Source organism: Melospiza georgiana, chromosome 7 (genome assembly GCF_028018845.1).
Source record: "Melospiza georgiana isolate bMelGeo1 chromosome 7, bMelGeo1.pri, whole genome shotgun sequence".
In the NCBI taxonomy this organism is placed as follows: Eukaryota; Metazoa; Chordata; class Aves; order Passeriformes; family Passerellidae; genus Melospiza; species Melospiza georgiana.
Window position 1 is genome coordinate 14,083,536 of NC_080436.1, and position 21,461 is coordinate 14,104,996.

Sequence of the window (21,461 nt, forward strand, 5' to 3'; positions counted from 1 at the left end):
CCATAAAGGATGATGCTTTTAAAAATTAGTGCAGCATTGACATTTTCTTTTTAATGTATCATCTGTATTTTATGTAACAAGCAGTGCTGGACTGAGTTATATAAACGAGCAAGTGTTTTATAAATGTTATTTCAATTATCTGTCCTTGGAGAAGGTGAATGAAAAATAGCTCCAACTCAGTTTTAGCATCTTCATGTTGACAGTTGTAAAATGCATATTAATGAAGTATGTGAAGTACAGAGAAATGGGTCCATTTGTAAAAGCTGGTGTCCTCTTAGTTCTTTATCTTAAAAGGGAAAGAAAAAAGAGAAAGGAAGAAAGAAGCAGAGTGTATGTTTTGTGTAGTATGCCAGGTATTTTTGAAATAGCTTGCAGTTGCAAGCTAGCTGAATCAGCACCACATTTATTGGTGGAAGGCTATAATCATAGAAACACCTGCAGTGTACAGCAGAGAAGAGACACATCAAATTCTGGCAAGGTGTTGAATGAAGTTTTTATGTCTGGTTTTAAATCAAGTCAGAGCATTGCTACGAAGAGTAGAATTGACTAAGTAGTCGGGTTTAATCAGCAAAATTAATTTAAATTTCAACAATTACTTAGCTAGTGTCTTTGCAGAAACCTTAGTTGAGAGGCATGGGGGTTTCACAAACTATCATTATTTGGATTCATTTGGTTCATACAAGATGCAGTTTTAAATTTTGGTACAGAATTGATAGCACATGTTGAAAAAGAACCTGAAGATTTAACGTGACAAAGATCTTTTCCCATTACTTAGTGGTTTTTATAGATTAATAAACTTTGAAGGCCAGAAGAGTTTGTTACCTCCCTTAGTGAGCTTGTTTCTGTGTTTTATGCTTGGTTCTTCAGGAACAGATTAACTTTTTCTTGTTAATGTTGCTCTGAGGTTCTGGATCAGATTAAGTGTATTTGAATCAGTATGCAAGAGTGCATTGATCAGTTGTCTCTAACATTACAAAATCTGCTTTGTACTGGATACAAGAGCAAAACAGTTGGATTCCTTAACTAATCCTTACCATACACTTACCCCTTAAACAGAGAATAGGACCCCTCCAGTGTGGGTTTGATGTCACTAGATAGAAGCCATGCTTTTATGAGAAGCAGCAAGGCAGGTGAAGACGTAGAGTAACTTTAGAGCTGACTTTTCCAGTCTGCATGGGAAAATTTATCACCTATATCTCATGTTCTTTGCCCCTTCGGCACGAGAAATAGCTGACAGCAAAAGACAAGAAGTACATTAAAAAATATTGTCTAGAGACTACAGGCTACAAGCATTTCTCAACACCTTTCTTTTGTTATTGGAACACACTAAATATTGGAAATGGAATTGCCCTTAACTTACCTTCTGAGTGATCTTCCTGCCTGCTCTGTCCAGATGTTTTTAATTCTGCTTCTAGCCTTTGGGTGGGCTTGACAAAGAAACTAATTTGAGCTCTTTTATTCTCGATGTAAGGAGGGGCAGGAAGGGCAGCCTTCCGCTCTGAGATACCCGCAGACAGTAACAGTGTCTGCTTCCCAGGGACACAGCGGCCCAGCTGCCAAGGACGCTTATCGAACATAGTGAGACTCCAGTCTTGGCCAAGCATTTGGCCCACTGACTTAATACAGGTAAAAGGTATTTGAGTTCTGATAGAGCATCTCTTTATAGTATAGTAAGATGGAGATGTCACGAGCAACCTTACTTATTTCAAGCATGTCTTTTTAATAGCTGGCAATGGAAATGGTTACTTTTGTCTTTTTGCTCTTCATCAGACCAAATCTCAAATGAACTTCTTTTTCTTCTGCCTGTTATCTCTTCCCTGTATGCTTCCTCAATTCTCATCTCTTTAGTTAGAAAATGGGTGCATACCAAAATTAATTATAAGATTTAAAAGTTGTCAGTGAATACTGCAAGAAACGTGCTTAATTTCTGGAGTTTGAACTCTACTAAACTTCTTTGTTTCAAAGAAGAATTTGAGGGAGCATTGTTTAAGGGCATTAAAAGAGATTTAGAAGAATTTTTGGAACACTTAGCAGTCCACATAGCAAGTGCTCAAATGGGGAAAAGGAGATGTTCCAACTTTAAAACGAACTTAAGGGTTCGTTCTCATATATCTGTACCTTTTTATCAGTGTACAATAGAGTTAGAGAAAGAGACCAAACCAAAATTGTATTTCATTTGACTTAGTCTTTGCTGTAATTCTTGGTATATCTTATTTAATTTTAAAATGTGAAGATTCAGCTCTGTTCCTTAGTGAAATTTAAGGCAGTTGGTTTTGATGGAAGCAAGAATAGGCAATGGGACTCCTTTCCCTGTGTTTAACTCTTCATCATGTGGTAGAGAGTCTCTCAATTACCCAGCCACATAACTAGAAATAGAAAGCATATTGCAGGATTTCTTAATCATATGCAAATTCCATTCATGTGCCTAAGTTTTGAGAGAAGACTTAGAGATTTAAATCTACCGACCCTGTTAGTTTCAGTAGGAGCTGTGTGACTAAATTTTCTGAATTAGTTATGAATTAAAAACAAACAACAAACAGCCATGCAGCACTTGTCAGCCCACCCTCCTAGCACATTTAGCTGCTTTTTAGGACTGCATTAATTGATACATTCTTTTGGCAAAAATTGAGGATGCTGGTGAATGAGAAAACAGGAGCTGTTGAGTTCATCTAAGGTACTCCTGCTCTTTATAGCCTCAGAACAGGGTATGGGAGACATGGCTGGGAGAAGTGTGATATGCTTTTTATCCAGAGTCATAGCTATAAGGCATTTTTAAATGTGCTTGCAGAACTAATCTGGGGAAGGTAGGAAATTTGTACTAGCTTTACCTTTAGCAGGATTGAGAACTGCTGTACAGGACATTGTGTTCTCATTTTTCTCTAATGCTTACAGGTAAGCATATGCAGTTAGTCATTACAGGTGTAGCTTTGACAGGTTGGGACTAAAACCTCCCAATTAATCTCTTTGATTTTTTTTTCTCATTTCAGAGACACTACTCTCCTCTGAATAAAGATGGCAGAAATCAATTCTCATGTAAATATCAAGGAAAAGGTAGGTTCAAGTAACAGTACAATACAAACCAAAATTATATTTGCATACCTATTTAATTTCTGCTCTTTCCAACACTGTTTACATACTGAACTTTATTATGTATTGACTCTGTGCATGAAGTACACACGCAGATATTGATAGGACTAATCTGAATTTTGCATGGTGAGAAGCATTTTTACTTTTTTGCAGAGAGACTCTTCTGTCAGCTAGAGTTCTCTTGTTCCTTTGTAATTCCTGTGCACACTGATGCTGTGGAGAGAAGCAATTTGGGATGATTGCTGCTGTACAAAATGCAACCATTGAAGAAACATGCCCTTTAGATATAATTTTCTGTCAAAAAATGTTATACCTGTAATATTTAAAGCAATTCCTAAAAGTGCAGCACCTGCAAAGAGTAGATTACTTTTTCCAATGAAAGTACGTCTGCTTTTAACTGCATTCCATGTGCTTGAGTGAGCCTTCTCCGTATCCTTGGCTAGAGCTAAAGCCTCATCCCCCTTTCAGGAGCAGTAGAGGACCTAAAGCTAATTAGGATGTGAGGTAGGTCAGGAGATCTTCTGTGACTCCCAGCAGTCAGATTGTGAGGGGACAATCTAACCATAGAATTTCTTTTTCTCTCTCTCTCTTTATGGGAAACAGTTCCTTTCCTGTTGCACTACCCAGGTGCCAGTGGTTTTACCTTATATTTGGTGTTAATATCTGTGTTGCTCATTGCTTGAGGATTTGCATGGCAATATGAATCTCTGTCTTGGTGCTGAATGTCTTCCTTAGTCCTTAATAAAAGCACAGGGTTTTAAAATGGAGGAGCATGATGAATTTGTAGTAGAAAGTAATGTCATTGAATTCTTTTCCCTGGTGCCAGAGTACAATAATTCCCAAAATATAACTCAGTAAATCAGAGAGATGAAGCTCTACATATTTACTGTGTTGCTTGAAATTTTTTATTTAAGTCAGTTTTACAAGTGCAGGATTTTACAAATCATGTGTTTGTCTTTTGCAAGTGTAAGAATGAAGAGCTGCAACAGGAGTTTTAATCTTGGTAGATGTTTGCTGTTCCAAGTGTGATATCAGGTGGGAGTGCCCCAAATCAAATGTTTATGAGCATGTGCATTTTAAGGCAGGAAAATAATTGAATCAATACACTCTGTTTTAAATTGCTCCACTCTTTATTCCTGCATCTTCCATTAGTATTTAGTGCCACTAAATCCCTATGCCAAATTGAAAACTTAGTTTAATAGCAATTGAAATTGTTTTGCAAAATCATTGGGTTTTATTCTGGAAAATGTGGATTAATCTAATGCATAAAGGGTTAGTGACCAAACAGCATAAGCCTCATGCAGTCTACATACTGCAGTTGAGAGGGTGTTGTGCTCAGGGAGCCATTGCACCTGGGCAAGTCCCTTGTGTTTTAAAACAGGATTGCAGTAGCTCTCTTTGCTATCTTGTATTTGGTTTACTGTATGGGCAGCCACAAACCGAGTAACTATGAAGTGACTGTAGCTGCAGAAGTCTTTGAGTGATGCACTGGAAATACAAAGAAAAAGTTTAAAAAACTCCTGCAGAGTTGCCTTGGATAATATTTGCACATAAACTGCTGAAACATGAGGATTTCATTTACATGTTTGAAAAGCAGACATATTTACAGTGTGTTGGTAAGGGAGTAAAAATCACATCCCTTTCTCACTTAACTTACAGAGCTTCCATAGTCATCCCTCACAACATTGAAGCAGAGTCAGTTTAATGTTTACTTTTACCCACCTTTTAGGAGGCAATATTTCTGGATAAAAAAACTGAGGTTTATAAATATAATACTTCAGCTGAGCTTCACAAATCCATTGCCCTCAATGTAAATACAAGCAGGCCTGGTTTAAAAGAACAGGCTAGAATACAGTACCTTCCCAGTTCTCCCTTTCTTCTGCCTTAGTGCTTGCAGATCATGATGTACTTAAGACTTTGATCTTGCTAGGACTTGCATGAAGCCAAAAGAGCTGTACATCTGCACACAGATACTTACTCATGTAAGTTTCTGCAAAAGTAGTAGCGCACAGGTTTTCTCCTTACACTGAAGGTTGTTTCACTGCGATAAAAATGTGGTGAAAATCCCATGCAGATTTCAGCATGTTTGTTCTTTTTTTTGGGGGTGGGGCAGCAGTTGTTTGGGGGTTTTTTTCAGTGGTGACCTTTCCCTTTGTTCTCTCCATGATCAGCTTCTAGTTATTCAAGAAAGTAAAACCTCTGCCACTGTTTTAAAAGTGGTGTGAGGCCAGTGCAGACATTTTGGACGTTACACTCACAACCAGGCTCTGTAAAGCCCCACCCCTGAATCTGAGTCATAAGAGAATGCTACTGTGGTAGTGATACTTGTATAATTCATTCTTGGCATTTCAGCTGAAATAGTTCATAGAGTCAATAGGTTAAACATTCTATTTTGTATCTTCTTTTTTCTCCCCCAAGAGATTTATATAAATGTTGGCCTGTGATGTTAGGAAGGCTAATGAAAGTTTCCATAGTTGGCAGAGACTCCTGCAGCTGTGATACTCTTGTAGGGGAGCCAGGACTGTTTCAATTACCATATTTTCATGCACATAACCCACAGATTTTCTGGAATAACCTACGTTCTGCATTTCAGCAGACACAAAGGTCATTAATTGCGTGCATAACCAGTATAAGAAGTTTACCATCAGGACCTCTCCCAGAATAATTCCCTCTGCCCTGACCCTTGCTGTAGTCTTCCTTCGCTATGCCACTATCCCTCTTGCCTCTGATAGCACTCATAATCATCTCTGTGCCTGAAAATAAGTAAGGGTTTATTTTTTGTATGAGGATTTTCAGAGACCAAGTGTTATACATAGTTCAGATCATATGCACAAAAGTTCACTGGATTAAGGGGTAAAATGAGCTAAACTCATTGGCTTGCATCCAAATCCATAAAATCAAAGGAGGTATTCAAGCATTAGCCTAGTACATCACCAGAAGAGGTGCTGAGATTCTGAATTACAAGTCTTCCAAAGAAGAAGAAATTGGAGTGAGGAAGACAAGTGATGTATTGTCTCCTGCAACAATTAGGCCCTCTTAGTTTAACAAGAGAAGAGTGAGTATCAGGCACTCCCCAGAATAACCATTCATCTCTGGCATGTGAGTTTGGTTTTGATCCAAAGAAATATCAAGAATTGTTTAAACTTCAGGACTTGCTTTTGGGTCCATTTTTTTGGTTGGGTTTTTTTGGTTTTTGTTTTTTAGGGTTTTTTTGTTTTGTTTTGGTTTTTGTTGTTGTTTTTGTTTCTGGGGTTTTGTTTTTGTTTTGTTTGTTTATTTGCTGTGATATCTGCTGTCAGCTGGAATTAGCAAAATACTCATTCAGATGAAAAGTCTCCTTTTGAGATTCTGTTAGGAGTGAAGTTTTGCTGAAGTTCTCCTGAAAGGCTTGCTTTCTCATTTGTCATTTCAAGTGTCAGAGCTGGAGGAGCAGATGGGCAGCACTGCAAGAAGGAAATTTTATTCAGATGTGGTTTTGGAGGTTTCACAGTTTTGTTTGCATTACACCATAAATGTGGTTTTCATAAGCAATAGTCAGCATGCAAGGAAAGAGTAGGATTTAGTGGAAGGAATGGAAGTAATATGTAAATTTGAAATCATTCATTACTGAAGCAGATAGTGAAATCACAGACTGGAAACTTTCTCCTTAAAGTTGACCTTTGCAGCTGTTCTTTGCCCATGTGTTGAAATAGATGGACTGGTCAAAGACCAAAAAGTTGATCAAAATGCACTTTTGTCGCTTGATGAGCCATTTAACTTGGATTAAGGATATCACAGACCCATATCTGTAAATGGTGCTGTCATCACTCGAGTAGAAGAGTTCTTACTAAGCCAAACTTCCAGGAATCCTGAAATAACATATTACAATGTCTGGCTTTCTATTTGATGGATAAGGGAGAAATAATAAATCCATGACAAGTGCCTAAAGAAGTTTACTGCATCAAGTAGAACTTTTTTGGGGCGTACTAGGAATTAATGATCAGAATGTATGAGGGTGATGAAGAGATCATGTAGCAGAAAGAGAGGCACAGATCTGATCAAAACTGTCATTTTGCTCAAAAGGGATATTAGCAACACTTGTTCAGTTTGCCATGATGAACTTAGTAAAGCTTCTGGAAAAATGTTTCCAATGTAAGAAATAGCCTCTTAATACAACCAAGTCAAATTGTATTCATGAAATGTGTTTGTGTAGAAGTTCAAAACCTTTTTAAAAATTCTACCATAAAGTGGTTTTAAAATGCATTTTCTTGCTTAATGTAGCCAGGACATCTGTTAATGCTGAATTCCCAGATTATCAAAACCAGCAGTGTTCTACTGGCAGCCCTTCTTCCCTGCTTCACTTGCAGGATTTGGGAAAATTTGGGGGTGTAATGGGATTGAATGATGTATCTGTGTACATAAAAAATTTGCTACTGACATGCAGTAAAAGTAAAATAGGAAATGTCTGTGTTTATTGATAACCATACTTAGAAATTAATTTAGTTCCTAACTTAGAGAAGACCTGTTGATCTTACTGTTTAGTACAAAGTGAAGGTGTTAGTTTTCCTAACCAAGCATGAATAAGAATATTTCTGTCCAAGTGACCGTAATAGTAACTTACTTCAGGGGGATTAGAGCAGCTGTGTTTAGGGGTTTCAGAACAGCCATGAGCTTTCAGCAAAGAAGTTTAATTTGTCACTATGTCAGAAATATATAAACAAACTCTCTGAACCCCGGATATGTTACTTATTCACCAGAAACATCCTCTTTGAGATGATGCCAAGGGGGACCAGATGGAGCAGAGCAGCAAACAGGCAGTGATTGAGTCCATGTTGTTACAGTTGCCTGGGAACCATTTGAAACTTGACAGAGAAAGTAAAGGGCTTAGAGGAGCGCACATCACTGTCAGCTTGGTTCTGCATGTGGAATAGGTAACCTGGTGTCACAACTTCCAGGCAGGCTCTGGTTTTTTTTGAGCTTGACTTACCTGGAAAGTCTTGTGAGGTGGGTGCTTTTGAGGACTTAGAGTAAGCTACCACGAGAGGGTAGAATTCAGCATCCTTTCCTGTGCACTATATTCCTCCAAAGTAACCTGTTACTGATTCATTTTATTTATAAGTGTGTGTGTGTGTGTGTGTGTGTATTTTTTTTTAGGTGAGCCAAAAATTTGCCTCAAGTGAGATGTTTAACAGTAATCATCAGAAAAATAGTCAAGTATATCTGATCAGACCTTGAGGATTTTATTGTGAGGTAGACACTTATCTGAGGAGACTTGATACCTTTTTCAATTTTGATTCCATTTCTGGGCAGTCTTCAACATTTTTTCTAAGAGACAGATAAAAACATCCTCATGACTGTGGAATTCTGATGAGACACAGTCTGGCTCTAATTGCAGCAAGCATTAGCAGGACTTGAGCTCTGGATCATGAGTTTAAATGGAGGTGGACCTGGGTTCTGTCTTTCATGTTCTTGACTGTATACAGTCAATATCAAGGTTTATATTTTAGGTCTGTGATTGCTTTGAAGTAGCTTTGGTAAGCTGAAATTCTAAGAAAGTTTTCTTAGTAAACAAAATAATGTGCTTTCCGGTTAGGCTACAGGAGGAAAACCCCCAGGAACTTAACTGCTGTCAGTGACAGATTCTCAGCTAATGCTGACATTAATAGCCTTAATTATCTGTGGTTCTGAAGGTATGTTACTGAATTCTCTTGGTGTCTGGAATGCTGTCTAGCGTCCAGATGATGACAGCAGTTCACTGGGAATCTACACTGGATAAAAACAGGATGTTTCACAAAATAATTAGTCTGGTAATGCTGTTTCTCTTATGATCAGGTTTCAGTAAGTAGGAAAAAAAAAGTTTTCTCCCACATAAATGGAAATCTAATAAAGTAGACTGCTGAGTTAGTCTTTGCAGAATGGCATTAATGCAGTACCGTTCCCTGGGAAGGGATCCTTTTGCTCTGGTACTTTCTTTCATACTTTAGGATGCTGAGTATTTTTTAAAGGAGTTGGTTGTTGAGAAGTCATAAATACCAGATGATTCTAATTGTATAATCTGTTGTTTGCATGTTAAGAAGATGGATATTCTTACTGAATTTGAGGGCTGTGAGTTTAGAGAGAGAAAAGTTAGGAGTTGCCTCCTGCCCTGGCATCATCCTATCAACATCTGTAAAGAAAATGAGCTCTATACAGTTTTTTGGACTGGGAAGTGATGGACTTCTCCCAGGCAGCTGGAGGTTTGTAAGCTGTGAGGTGTATAGCTCTACTAGCACAAGGGCTGTTTTATCACCTGAGCTAGCAGGTGAACCACAGAGCAGCCAGCATACCTGGAGTGGCTGGATCCAGATCACATTGAGCCCTTCAGTAAGTCCACCTTGTCGTCTCGCATTTGTCAGGCATTCCTGGAGCTTTGATATGCTTCTGTTCATCACAGTCTGTGTTAGGTCTCTTATGACCTACAATTGGAGAAGTGCATTTGTGTTAGGCTTATGCTGTCAGGAAGTTTCCCATCCCTCCCTTTGGCTTTTTCTATTTTATCACTAGGTCCCTTTCTGGAAACAAATGGGACACTTGTTGCATGAGGGGATAGAGATGAGCTTCAGACACAGAAATTTACATATATATTTGAAATCAGGGTTAAAGGACTAAGGGCTGGAATATCTGGGACCTTGAAATTGGCATTTCTAGGTGAAGGCTGCCTGTTCTCCCTCCATATATCGTGTCCTCCTCCCAGATACACTGTCAGGTCACAATCTGAGTTTTGTAACCACATGTCAATAACTTCTGTCCAGAAATTGCTGACATTTTCATTGCCTGTCTACAAGAGTTCCAATGTATTCTGGATAACAACATTGGTAAAACAGTGCATGTGTTGTAGACTTGCTGTCTGGCACACAAATCTTTGTCTTTGAAATTCCAGAAGTATGGTAACCTGATGCCATTTTGTTCCTAAAAATTTACTCGACAAAATACTTTGTTTTGGAGCAAAACCTTTTGGGATCTCTGTTCTTTTGATTCTGAACTGAGATGGTTATAGATATAGATGTGTGTGTATTAATTTTGATGCATTCTAGTGATTGCAAATTTTAGTTTTCTTCTACTCACCCACTTAAATCACTGCACAAATCTGGAAAGGAGAAACTCTAACTTGTAGGTATCCTGGGTGTCACAGCATACTTACATAAGAGAAGCAGATTTTAAAAAGTCTAAGCAACTTCTGATTTTGGATTTCCTAGGTCTTGGATGCTTTCCTTTGCAATCTGATGTTCTTTTCCTGAGGAATTCTTTCATTAAACTTCTCAATTTTTTATATTTTCCAAATATAAAGATAAACAAATGTATTTTTTGGGCAACGGTCAACAAAAATATTGTTGGGTTTTGGCAGTAGAACTGTTGAGCTTTACAGTATAGTAATTCCCTAAATCAAATTTTTTAGTAGTCCAACTAAACCAGGGCTGTGTCCACAGTGTTGTCATATGCTATATTTCTTTTTCTCTGTACTGTTAAGCATTTTTCCTAAGATCATCATCCTGGGTTTTTTTGGGTTATCTCCACTACTAAAATGTTTCCATAACCTTTTTTATTTAATTATAGTATTAGTTGGATGAAGCATAGTTTAGCTTTTAATTCCGGTTTTTCTATAATAAAAAATTCTTAACAAAGATCACACAGTGCAAACAGAAAGTCTTTGGTTGATCTTGTCTAAAACATAGCCTGCTTGATTGAGTTCTTGTGTGTCAATGTCCTCTACCCTACAGATATTCTTCTTCTTTTTAAGTTTCCAAAGTGCACTGTGTGGCGAGTTGTCTGATCCTCTGAGTGAGGTCTTAGCCTCACTTGGTTGTTTCCAGATGCTTCCTGAGGCTTGCAGACCTTTCATAGCAAAGTAGGATCTAGAAGCCATGGGAGATCCTTGTGCATAAGTTTAAAGTTGGTTAGAATACCCTAGATATTTCTTTTACTATTTTTCCTGTAAGCAGTTACCACAAGGAGATTATGCAATTTTGAGTAGGCAGAGAGACGATTCACATGATTGTGAAAGAAGAGGGGAGTTTTTTGTGAGAATATGAAGATGTAATCCACATGGTGAAAATGTTTGAGAGCTATGAGCTTGAATGTAAAATATCTGCAGCTTGTGGCCTTCTCTACTTAGTGTCTTTGCCAACTCTTGTTGTGGAGCCAGCTCTGATCACACTTGTTGCAGCTTTATCAGTAAATAGCACGCCTGTGCCCACAATCACTAGATTAATTAACTCCTTTTCCCAGTGCTTTCTCTTCACATCCTATTGATTTGGGTTATTTTTCACTTGGCTGCCTGCAGTACGTAGCAGAGAGCTGTACTCATTACTTCTTCCCATGCATGCATGTCAGCTGAAGAGAGAAACTTGAGCAGACAGGGGATTTTCTGCACAGTTTCTGGCAATGACAACCTCTGGTTCAAGCAGTCCACTTGCCAGCCTACTCTGTATGAACTTTAACATAAAGTTACCCCTGTTCAGTAGATATTCTAAAGCAGCCTCTGTTGGCTGGGGATCGAGCTTGTGGGCCTGCCTGGTTCAGTCATAGTGTGGCAACATCAGACAGACCGTGGGATAGGCCTCTGGGAAAGGGTCCTTGGGAAGTAGGCAAGCACTTCAGCTCCACTGCCTTCTGAATTCTGGGTTTGGCCTGGACTGCCCACGGCTAGACTTGCTACCTGAGAGGTGCTGTGGGTGAATGTGAAGCTGCAGAGAGGGGTGTGATGGGATGATGGACGGGAGCACAGTAAATCATCCTAAGTAGCTGTACTAACATGTGCTGAAGCCAAGCATGAGCCTTTTGCAGTTCTGAAGCTGAGTCCAGTAGGCATCAGAAATCTGAGCTGTCCCATCACTGCAATGAGAGAGCATGCCATGATTCCTGGTTCATGGTAGTATACAGGACAGGGAAACACAGTGGTTGGGGAGTGGGGTGCACATACTACAGGAAAATTAGGTTATTTTGGTCAAATATGAGCACCTTCTGATGTCCCCATTGATGGAGGCTCCATAGGGATCGTCCTTCAGCACCTAACTGGGCAGCTAAAACTAAGGTAGTGTGAATGCTTTTGCCATGTGAGCCGCCCTAGTGCCCTTAAACAGCTCTACCTTCATGTATTACTTTTTTGCAATTATATTTCACAGTACAATAAAAAGACCACACTGCTTCACAATTAGCATGGTGGCATTGGGATGCAGTAAATAAAGTACACCCTAATCAAGGATGTATTCCTACAGAGAGATGACAGAGGAGGGTGCCAGATAAACATTTGCAGGGCAATAACAAGTTTCTGATTGTAAATGCGTGCTGGATATCTTGACTCAGAAGCTCATAAAGCTAATTTGGAACAGCTAGACTGGTCGGGCAGAGTCTCTCATTTTTTATCATAGGCTTTTGTTTTGCTAATTATGTTTAAATTTTTTTTTTTGGTCTAATCTAGTAAAATTTTTATAGCATTAAAATAAAATAGCAACAAAGTTTCTTGTAGCTATTTGCTTTCAGTTATAATATATAGGGATGAGAAAATAAATGATAATGTGATTCCAGTTGGAATATTTTATTAAAACATCATTAGTTGAATTCCATTTGGTATCAATGGATACTGACAGTGTAGCAGTAGTAAATACTTTGAAATCTAAGCACTGCATACCAGAGTCATCTGTGGGTGTAACACCTCATCCATCAGCAGTTTCCTGAAGGAAGCGTTTGGCATCCCATGTCCTTTGTTCAGGATTTTGTTACACAAGCTTCCTGGTCACTTGTATATGGAACAGCAAACTGAAATAATGTTGAGCAGCCAGTAGAACTTTTAAAAATTATATTGTTCTCTTTTAGCTTCCAACTGTTTTCAGATGCCAAAAAAACATCAGTCATAACTTTTATGTAGCAAGGCCATGCAAGAGCCTTGTTGAAGAAGTTGTGTGCTCACTAGATTTGCATAGGTAATATGTCAAGACACTTGGCAGCAAACAGACCATTTAGGAAAGGAGCATAAGGCCAAATTCTGTCAGTTGAATTAAGCTAGAATTCTTCTGCTGTGACTGAGAGTTGGATTTGTTTCCAGGATTACTGGCTACCAGTTCTATGATTTGATGTCATGAAGAAACCACTTCATTATTTGCATGGCTGGGTGAGGATAGGATGGGCATTGCTTTGTGCAGATAGATACATTGCTGTGTGCTCGCGAGCACCTCAGTGTAACAGGTATTTATATAAACATGCATTGGCACAGGTACCTTATAGTCTAAAGGAGTATGATAAATCCATGTGATTGTCTTCCTTTACTTACAGATCAATGCAATCCGATCAATTGTTCCGAACAAAAGCAATAATGAGATAGTTCTGGTGTTGCAGCAATTTGATAACAATGTAGACAAGGCTGTTCAAGCTTTCATGGATGGTGAGTACAATGTACCTTTTTCACTAATGCAGGAGGGATTCAATGACATGCCAAGTATTTGTTGTCTCTAGTGGCTCAAAATATATTCTGTAGTTCTTCTGAAATCTGATGTGTGACACTTGTTAGTTATAAAAAAATTGATCCTCCTGGCTGCATCTTTGCTTCTTCATAGTATGAGATTGACATGGTTGTTCATCTGTTCTACCTGACTTTGCTGTTCTTGAAGCCATTCTTATTGCAAACCTGCTTCTTTATTCTGCATGAAAGTTAATGCTTTTTAAAGTAATATGTCAGGAAATTATTCACTATTGAAGATCTAAGTACAGTAGCTAAGAACAATTCAGGATAGTTCTGAAGCACATAAGCAGGCCCTTAAACCCCTGAACTTGATGCATACATTGACATTCAAACCTCAATCTGAATTTTGCAAATAGTCTTGACATTTATAATGGCTGAACCAAGACTCCATTGAAAGTTCGAGCCATTTAAACCTGGATCCATGTTTGTATTTTGCGTCATGAGACCACCTCTAATGAAAGGTCACTTGTATTTTAATATCACTTTTCTGGTAAATATGTAAAGTCAAGTATTTTGAACTTTCACCAGAATCTGTGAGAAACCCTTTGCCAAAGTAATGGCATACCATGAGCAATCTTTATCAAAATTTTTGTAGCTTGGGGTTACATAAATGGTAGTAGAAGTTCGGTGGTCTCAAATGGCCCTGTAGATATTAAAAATGCCTCAATTTTACTATCTCAGCAAGTTGTTTAATTCATGCCTATTTTACTTCAAAATGAAGTTTGGGTTTGATTTGGAATAACTTACTAAAATGCATCAGTCAAAAAGTGTCATCGTATACTAGGAATTACCAATATGCAAAAAGCAGATGCAAGCAAACTGGAGTATTTATGAATGTTTCAAAATTCTTCCACCAGATCTATATGATTCTTTTTGCTTCAGGCAGCTGCACAGACAGTTACATTCTGAGTGGTGTATTGAAATTGCATTTGTCTGTGCACACACACACACAGAGAAAAAGGGAAGTGTGATGTATCCAATTAACAATCATTTTTTTTCCTGTAATGTATGTCCTGAGGAAGGTAGAGGAGGACTTTTTGATGACTATTCACTAAGTTGCTTTCACTTTATTTTGTAGTAAGTTATCATAGCTTGCTTGTAGTTTATGAATTGTTTCCAATGGCTCCTCAAAAGAGGAAGTTGTTTCATCACCCGCTGTAAGGAAGAAACAGGGCAAGCAATAAGCTTTGCAAGAAGTGCAATAAAGTCATGAAGAAAAGCAAGCTGTTAGACCTGGGTTCAGATGACCTTTTTTTTGAACTTCACCAGTTCATGATTATTGTTCAGAAGTCTTTGTGAGGGAGTATATGAAAATTGCTAAAATTTGTTACTGTCTGGAAAGAGCAGAAAAGATACATATCCACGTAGCTGCTGCTATGGATAGAATAAATAACTGAAATGTTTTTTCACATGAATGACAAAAATTGCTAAGATTGAAATAACACTAGCTGAGAAGTCCTGCAATGAAAAACATTGGGATGGCCATGCTGAGTGGAAAGGTTGAGCTGCCTCCATGCAGTGCTTCTCTCAGAGGTGCTGCTTGCTGAATCAAGAAATATTCATATTTCGTTTCCAATCTTGCTTCGTATCTGGAGTGACATTTAGGTGATCCCTCTGTTACAAATTTTATTCTGTATGTAAAATTTGATTTAAATGAAAGAGGGTTCAAATGTTTTATTTGCTATGCTAGTTTATCTAATTAAGCATAACCAGAAGGTCTGTTCAGCTGCTTTGTAGATGTGTTCAAAAAATATACTGGTGTATTCAAATAAGGGCTTTGGGACTTGGACAGTTAGTGCATTTCCAATTGGAAGAAAGAGAGGATAGTTGGATGAATCCCTAAAGTAACTCTCAGCATGCATAGTATTCACAGGGAAGCTGAGGGAAGCAAAGCAAAGACATCACCAGCCAACACAAGAAGGGTGTTGGTTGTTACTGTGAAAACAGTTATCAAAGCTGTCATATGAAATCACATATTTTCAGCAACATGGAGTAAAATGGGGAGCAAATGTTTATTACTTGATACAGAAACATGGTGCCTGTCAAAAGATGAGGTACCTTTAGGGGAAGGGCTTGTACTTACATGTACATAAGTGTGTGTTTAACTAATTGTAAATATGTATATAGTTACACATGAAATAGAAGTTGTCTTAGCCTTCTATCTGCATTGTCATGTCATCTAGCAAATAAAACATGGCTTTGATGGATTCCCTGCACGTTTTTTCACAATTTAACAGATTTGACTTAGCAAGATATGTAATCTTTCCTATTGTGTGTGACAGGCTCACCAGATAATCTTGGATCTAGCTTATTGTGATAGAAAAGTAATTTCTGTACATCTGAAAACCTCACACGTGTTTGGCTGAATACAGGTTAACAACTCACAGTGGTCTGAAAACAGCAATTCTTCTTAACACTAATATCAAGATTTTGCTGAAAGGATTGAGAAGAATGGCTGAGTATGAAATCCACTTGAAAAGGCAAATAATTGAGTATTTACTGGATTTGTGAAGTGATGGTAAAGTGATTGTTAAATGCAAGCAGAAGACCTTTAATCTGCTGGCATTTAAAAATATTATTGTAGCAGATGCTGCCATAGTAGTTTGGATGACAGTTCAGACTGCAGGCTTACCATGAGATCTATTTTCAGCATTGGGCTACAGGAGAACAAAATGATGATGATAATTAGAAGGAGAAGAGTTTTCTTCTAACATTGCAGCAAGCACTGCTCTGACCAAAGCTCTGCCTGCTTTGTTCCATAAATTTATCTAAGCAACTCATTATTTAACAGGCAGAATTTCAAGTATAACTGTAATTACTGTTCAGTATAATTTTTTTATCATTCTTTTCTGCCAGGCCTAAGTTTACTGCATTTGTGTGATGCAGATTTTATGCAAGAGTCCACAAAATTACTCTTTTGTATGCTAATTCTTTACTTTTTATACTCTTATGTCTTCTGAAGATGACAGGTAACTCATAGAAAATTCGTTATAAAAATGCCAGAAGTTTTTAAAACTTTTGGATGCTCTAGAGTCAAGGTGGACTATTTAACGTACTCATTGTTGACTCTGGGTACTGAGATACTTTCCTTTTCAGGCAAGAGATTTGAGTGTTGATTTTTCTGGGTGTTATGCTAATGTTTTAAGTTAGGCACACAATCACTTTGAGCAATGAAGTCCATAAAAAGCCAGTAGTGCCAAGGAGACCATCCATGATAAGTAATGAAATCAGAACAGGTAGCTGAGAAGAAGAAAGGCAGCAGTGTCCATTTTGTTCCCCCCACATAAGAGAATTCACAACAAATTGAAATGCTCCTCAGCTAGGAGACTAGAAACTGGTCATGAACATGTGGTTCTTTTGCATAGCTGATCTTTTGTTGAAATGTTTTCTCTTCCTCTAGGCAGCGCAACTCAGGTTCTAAAGGAATGGAATATGACAGGGAAAAAGAAGGTAAGAACTTGTTCTTTAGAGTCAAGGCATTTAAATGACTTGTCAGCTGTCTGCGCTTGAATTGTGCCACTTTGGGTCAGTACTTGGCCTTTTCCATCACAGGTGACTTCATTCACACCTGTAGACAGTACTTGAAAGCAAATGTGTGTACTGTTTTTAATCCTGTTCTTCTGTCATTGTCTCACTAAGCCCAGTGTTCTGAGCAAATTTTTGGGACAGCAGAAATTTGCTCAGAATTTCCATGAATTTCCATGTACCTGGATGTGGGACCCTGGACAAGCACACGACAAATCCCAAGACAGCCCATGCACAAAAACACTTTTAATAAGAAGCTGTATCCTGGATAGTCACAGCCACTTTGAGTGCTCCATTTACTGATTGTATTTTGAGTTTGTACAATTTGCATTGAGTGATGTCTCTGTTCTTGGGATATTTCTCCATTTAGAACAATAGGAGAAAAAGAAGCAAATCTAAACAGCACCAAGGCAATAAAGATCCTAAAAACAAAAATAGTGGACCTGAGAAGGCATCTCAAGAGCCTCAGCAAATAAATGACTGTCATATGAATGGATGCCCTAAGGACAACTCTGGCCGTGGTTCTGCCAATCAGAAACTGGAAACCACTTCTCCTGAGAACAAAGGCTCTGGATTTGCAGGGTCAGCACTGGACTGTCCAGAAATCAAAGGTCAGTTTGTCTGACAGAGAGCACCTTTGCAACTGGCAGTAGCCAAGCCTCCATTGACATAAAGACCATGGTATTTTTATTGCCATGAAGATGTTGTAGAGATGTTTTTGTGGAAAAATAATGCACATAACTATCAGTGTCATGCCAATAGATTAATGTCTGCACACTGTTCATCTTGTAATATGTTTCTGTGCAATATCTTTCTTCTTCTATAGACAGCCCAGCTGATCCAGAATATTACAGGTAGAAATATAGAAAAAATGCAGGGTTAGAAAATGGCTTGAGTGTCAGATTGTTAGCAAAATTATTAAATCCCTCATGTGGGGTAAAGATATCTGAGCACTATGAGTTTTTGGCATATTACTGGATTTCTTTATTGCTTATTCCAAACTAGTCCATTTTTTCTTTTTCTCATCTTCCCTGCACATGCTAGTCACAGTAGACCTCCACTGGCTTTTCTTAGCAGGGAAGGGAGGGCCTTTGTGATGTGGAAAGACACTCTGATAGCCTTTTAGTACATGCTAATTAAATGCAGTAAAAACAGTTATACACGTTAACAACAAATTTCAGAAGATCATATCTTAGGGACAGAACCTGAAGAGCCTGGCCTTTCTTTATAGGTCAGCTGATAGATTGCTGGTTTCTAATTAGGTGTTAGAGTTATGTAGCAAGGGCAGCCTCAACTGAGAGTGGAAAGCCTTGATTTATAAAGAATGTTCTATGTGCACTAGTGTGAGATGCAGCCAGGGTTGAACAGGTTAGTGGCAATTCTCCCAGAGGAGAGTTCCTCAGTGTGTGCAAGACGGCGTTGGCATCACAACTTTGACGTGTCCAGAGCCCTGCATTACTGGAGTTCCTTGCTTTCATAGATTCACAGGTTTCTTTGACTTCTTTCATTACTTTCTTACATACTGTTTTATGCAAGATACCTTTCCTGGTTTTAGACTCAACCTTTTAAAGCCCTTAAAAGCTGATTTAAAATGTGAGCACTGATGTTCCTCCTTGTTCCTCTGGTGTTACATGATTGCCATTAAATATACCGACATGTGCTTTCCACCTGTCCTAATGCCCAGCCAGGGCAGAAAGAAGTCACTAGTTGATATGCTGTCCCTGTCCATGTGATATCCCTCAATCCCAGCAGTGTTTGTCCCATTCCATGGGCTGTAATCCAGTTGTTAATCTGACAAATCCCTTTTCTCCAGACACCATGCATCATCAGTTGAATAAAGTGATGCCTAAAAGGCATCTTCAGAATGAAGAATCATTCATTCATTGAAGTGAGTGCAAAAATTAGAAAAATGAGTTAACACAACAAATCACTTTTTATGCTTGTTTCCTTAACTAAAATTCACAGTGGCAGTAATAGCTGACCTTGCCTGTCAGTTTTCACAGTCATGCTTTGGCTGCTTGTTCCTCTGTTATGATGCTAGTATCTTGAATCCCTTTGAAGTTTTGGAAAGAGGAAACCAGGTTGTCTTGTGGCAGCCAAACAGACTCAGGCATTGTTATCTTATCCCTCTGAAGCTGTTGAACCCAGGAGCCTAATCTTTGACTTACTTTCATTTCCTGCTTGGTTCCTCTTAGCAGCAGCTTTTGATAGAAATCTGTAGTCAGGCAAGGTAAGTATTTCAGGTAGGAATGTTTAGTCAGAGCTTTTAAAATGCTTTTAGTAAAATTAGGAATATTTTTTGTGTGCTATATATATGCATATATGGACAAATACTATAATTGGTAGCATGCTTTTTATGTTATGAGGTGTTTTCCCCACTGGCATGAAAGAGTTGATTTTTTAAATTGAGTTTTTCTTTTATACACTGTTGAAATAAGGAAGTTTTCCAATTAGTGTTTAATTACCAAAACAATTTCATTTGTTGTCATAGCTCTCTGAGGTTTTTTAGAATGTGTGCCAGGAGACCACCATAAAGTCATTCTGACTTAAAAGTAAGGCTTCATACCTTTCTTAATCTTACAACTCCCTGTTTTCTTCCTTAATGCTTTCTTGCAGACAGAGAACGAGAACGCCAGAGAGTATCTGTGGAATCAAGCCCAAAGACTGTGAATGGAGTAGAACAGCACGAGCCCCTTCAGTCACCAGTTCAACTCCAGTGTAACCCAGGCAGGCCAAAGTCAAAATCTTCCTCAGTTAAATCACCCAGTGTCTCAACCCAACCTGAAACAAAGACAGATGATTCAGTCAAAAAAAGAGGTAAATTTGGTTTCTGGTTCCTGTGTTCTGAGGTCAAAACCAGCTGAGGCCTCCAGGAAAAAACCTCTGAATTCACAAAAGTTAAAAAGAGACATGTTGGAAAGTACAAGCAGAATTATTTTAAAAATGAATTAATTTATGCTCTATTTAACATATTAAACTGAATAATTTGAATTAATAATGCCTTTCTAATATTTATTTGATTTGGGGGATGCATTTCAGGAAACATGTTTAGAAACTGAAGAGCACTAGGGAGGGACTATGAAAAAGTTGAATTTATGGACTTCAGTAGAATACCCACTTCATTCTAGTCTGGGCAAATAATATGTTGAACTATTCCTGGTGCCTCATTCAGAAAAACTAAAACCAACTTTCTGACTACTGTGCAATTTTTGTTTTCTATTTTAGGGCCAAACATTGAAAAGTCTGTAAAAGACTTGCAGCGTTGCACTGTTTCTCTAACCAGATATCGTGTGATGATCAAAGAGGAAGTGGATAATTCAGTCAAGAAGATCAAAGCTGCTTTTGCAGAATTACACAGCTGGTAGGTAAATCAGCTGCAGGGATCCATCAGCTCCACTTAGAAAAGGAACTAATTAAGTGACTGGTATTAGTAGGGAGGGGTCACTTACACCCTCTTTGTTTGCAGCATTTGGTTTCATAAAAAAAACCCATAGTGCCATTTAAGTAATGACACTCCTCACCAACCAGGAAGTAATATATGCATATATTGTGTACATACATAAAGTTCTTTGAAAAAAACTTGGATTTTTTTTTACTCCTTAATTATCCATCTTGACCTAATTATTTTGTATCAGATTCAGTGGCAACATATATGAGCAAATGAAAGCTGTTCTAAATATCCTGTCTGGGATTTTCTGAAGTCTCTTTTACCTTCTTTAAATCTCTTCTTTCTGTACTGCATCTTTGATCTTACTTCCTTTGGCAGACAGTCCTTTACTGTCTCTTCATGTCCCATCATCTTTGCTTCTTATCCTACCATTGTTCTCTTAACTTTCCCTCATAGTTCCTTCTAAGTTTCCCATCCATCATTTAATTTCCTATTTGCATCTCATTCTTTTTCCTCAATTTTTTATGTCTTTAATCTAAAAAAAATAAATTATAATAATTTATTATTATTTTGATTACTGCTGATCTTTAGCATGTATACCTACACCCTTTGAAAACTTATAGCAGAAATAATTGCTGTAGTAGCAAGTTGCATATTTGATATATTCTTGTCATAGAAAAATATTTCCTGCTTTGAGTTTCACTCAGCCTTGGTTAAGCACAGATGTCATATAAAACCTGTGTATTAGACAGTGTGGGAATAAAAAGAAGAAATCATGTTAAAATGTACAACACTTGATTACAAATCAGAGAAGAGTAAAAAACCTCTCCCCTTTAATTCAATCACAGTATTTGTCAGTATTTTCATGAGCATATCTTATAAAAGAGCAGTAGTATTGGCAGAAGTTTGTTAACATTGGACTTCAGTGGTGTATTCATTGTCTTCAAAGATGCATCTAAAGTAACTTTAGGGCCATTGGGGCTCCAC

The 21,461-nt window shown here is 38.0% G+C and overlaps 1 protein-coding gene across 5 annotated transcripts in view; it reads left to right on the plus strand.

The window, feature by feature from the left end:
• SPATS2L (spermatogenesis associated serine rich 2 like) overlaps window positions 1-21,461 on the plus strand; it is a 128,288-nt gene that overhangs the window by 85,485 nt on the left and 21,342 nt on the right. For all 5 annotated transcript variants that reach the window (XM_058027882.1, XM_058027884.1, XM_058027880.1 and 2 more), the window contains 6 exons: window positions 2,988-3,051; window positions 13,375-13,483; window positions 16,962-17,011; window positions 17,457-17,697; window positions 19,703-19,903; window positions 20,312-20,447. In XM_058027882.1, coding sequence (XP_057883865.1) covers window positions 3,013-3,051; window positions 13,375-13,483; window positions 16,962-17,011; window positions 17,457-17,697; window positions 19,703-19,903; window positions 20,312-20,447 — 776 coding nt within the window. In that variant the 5' untranslated portion in view covers window positions 2,988-3,012. The remainder of the gene's footprint in view (window positions 1-2,987; window positions 3,052-13,374; window positions 13,484-16,961; window positions 17,012-17,456; window positions 17,698-19,702; window positions 19,904-20,311; window positions 20,448-21,461) is intronic.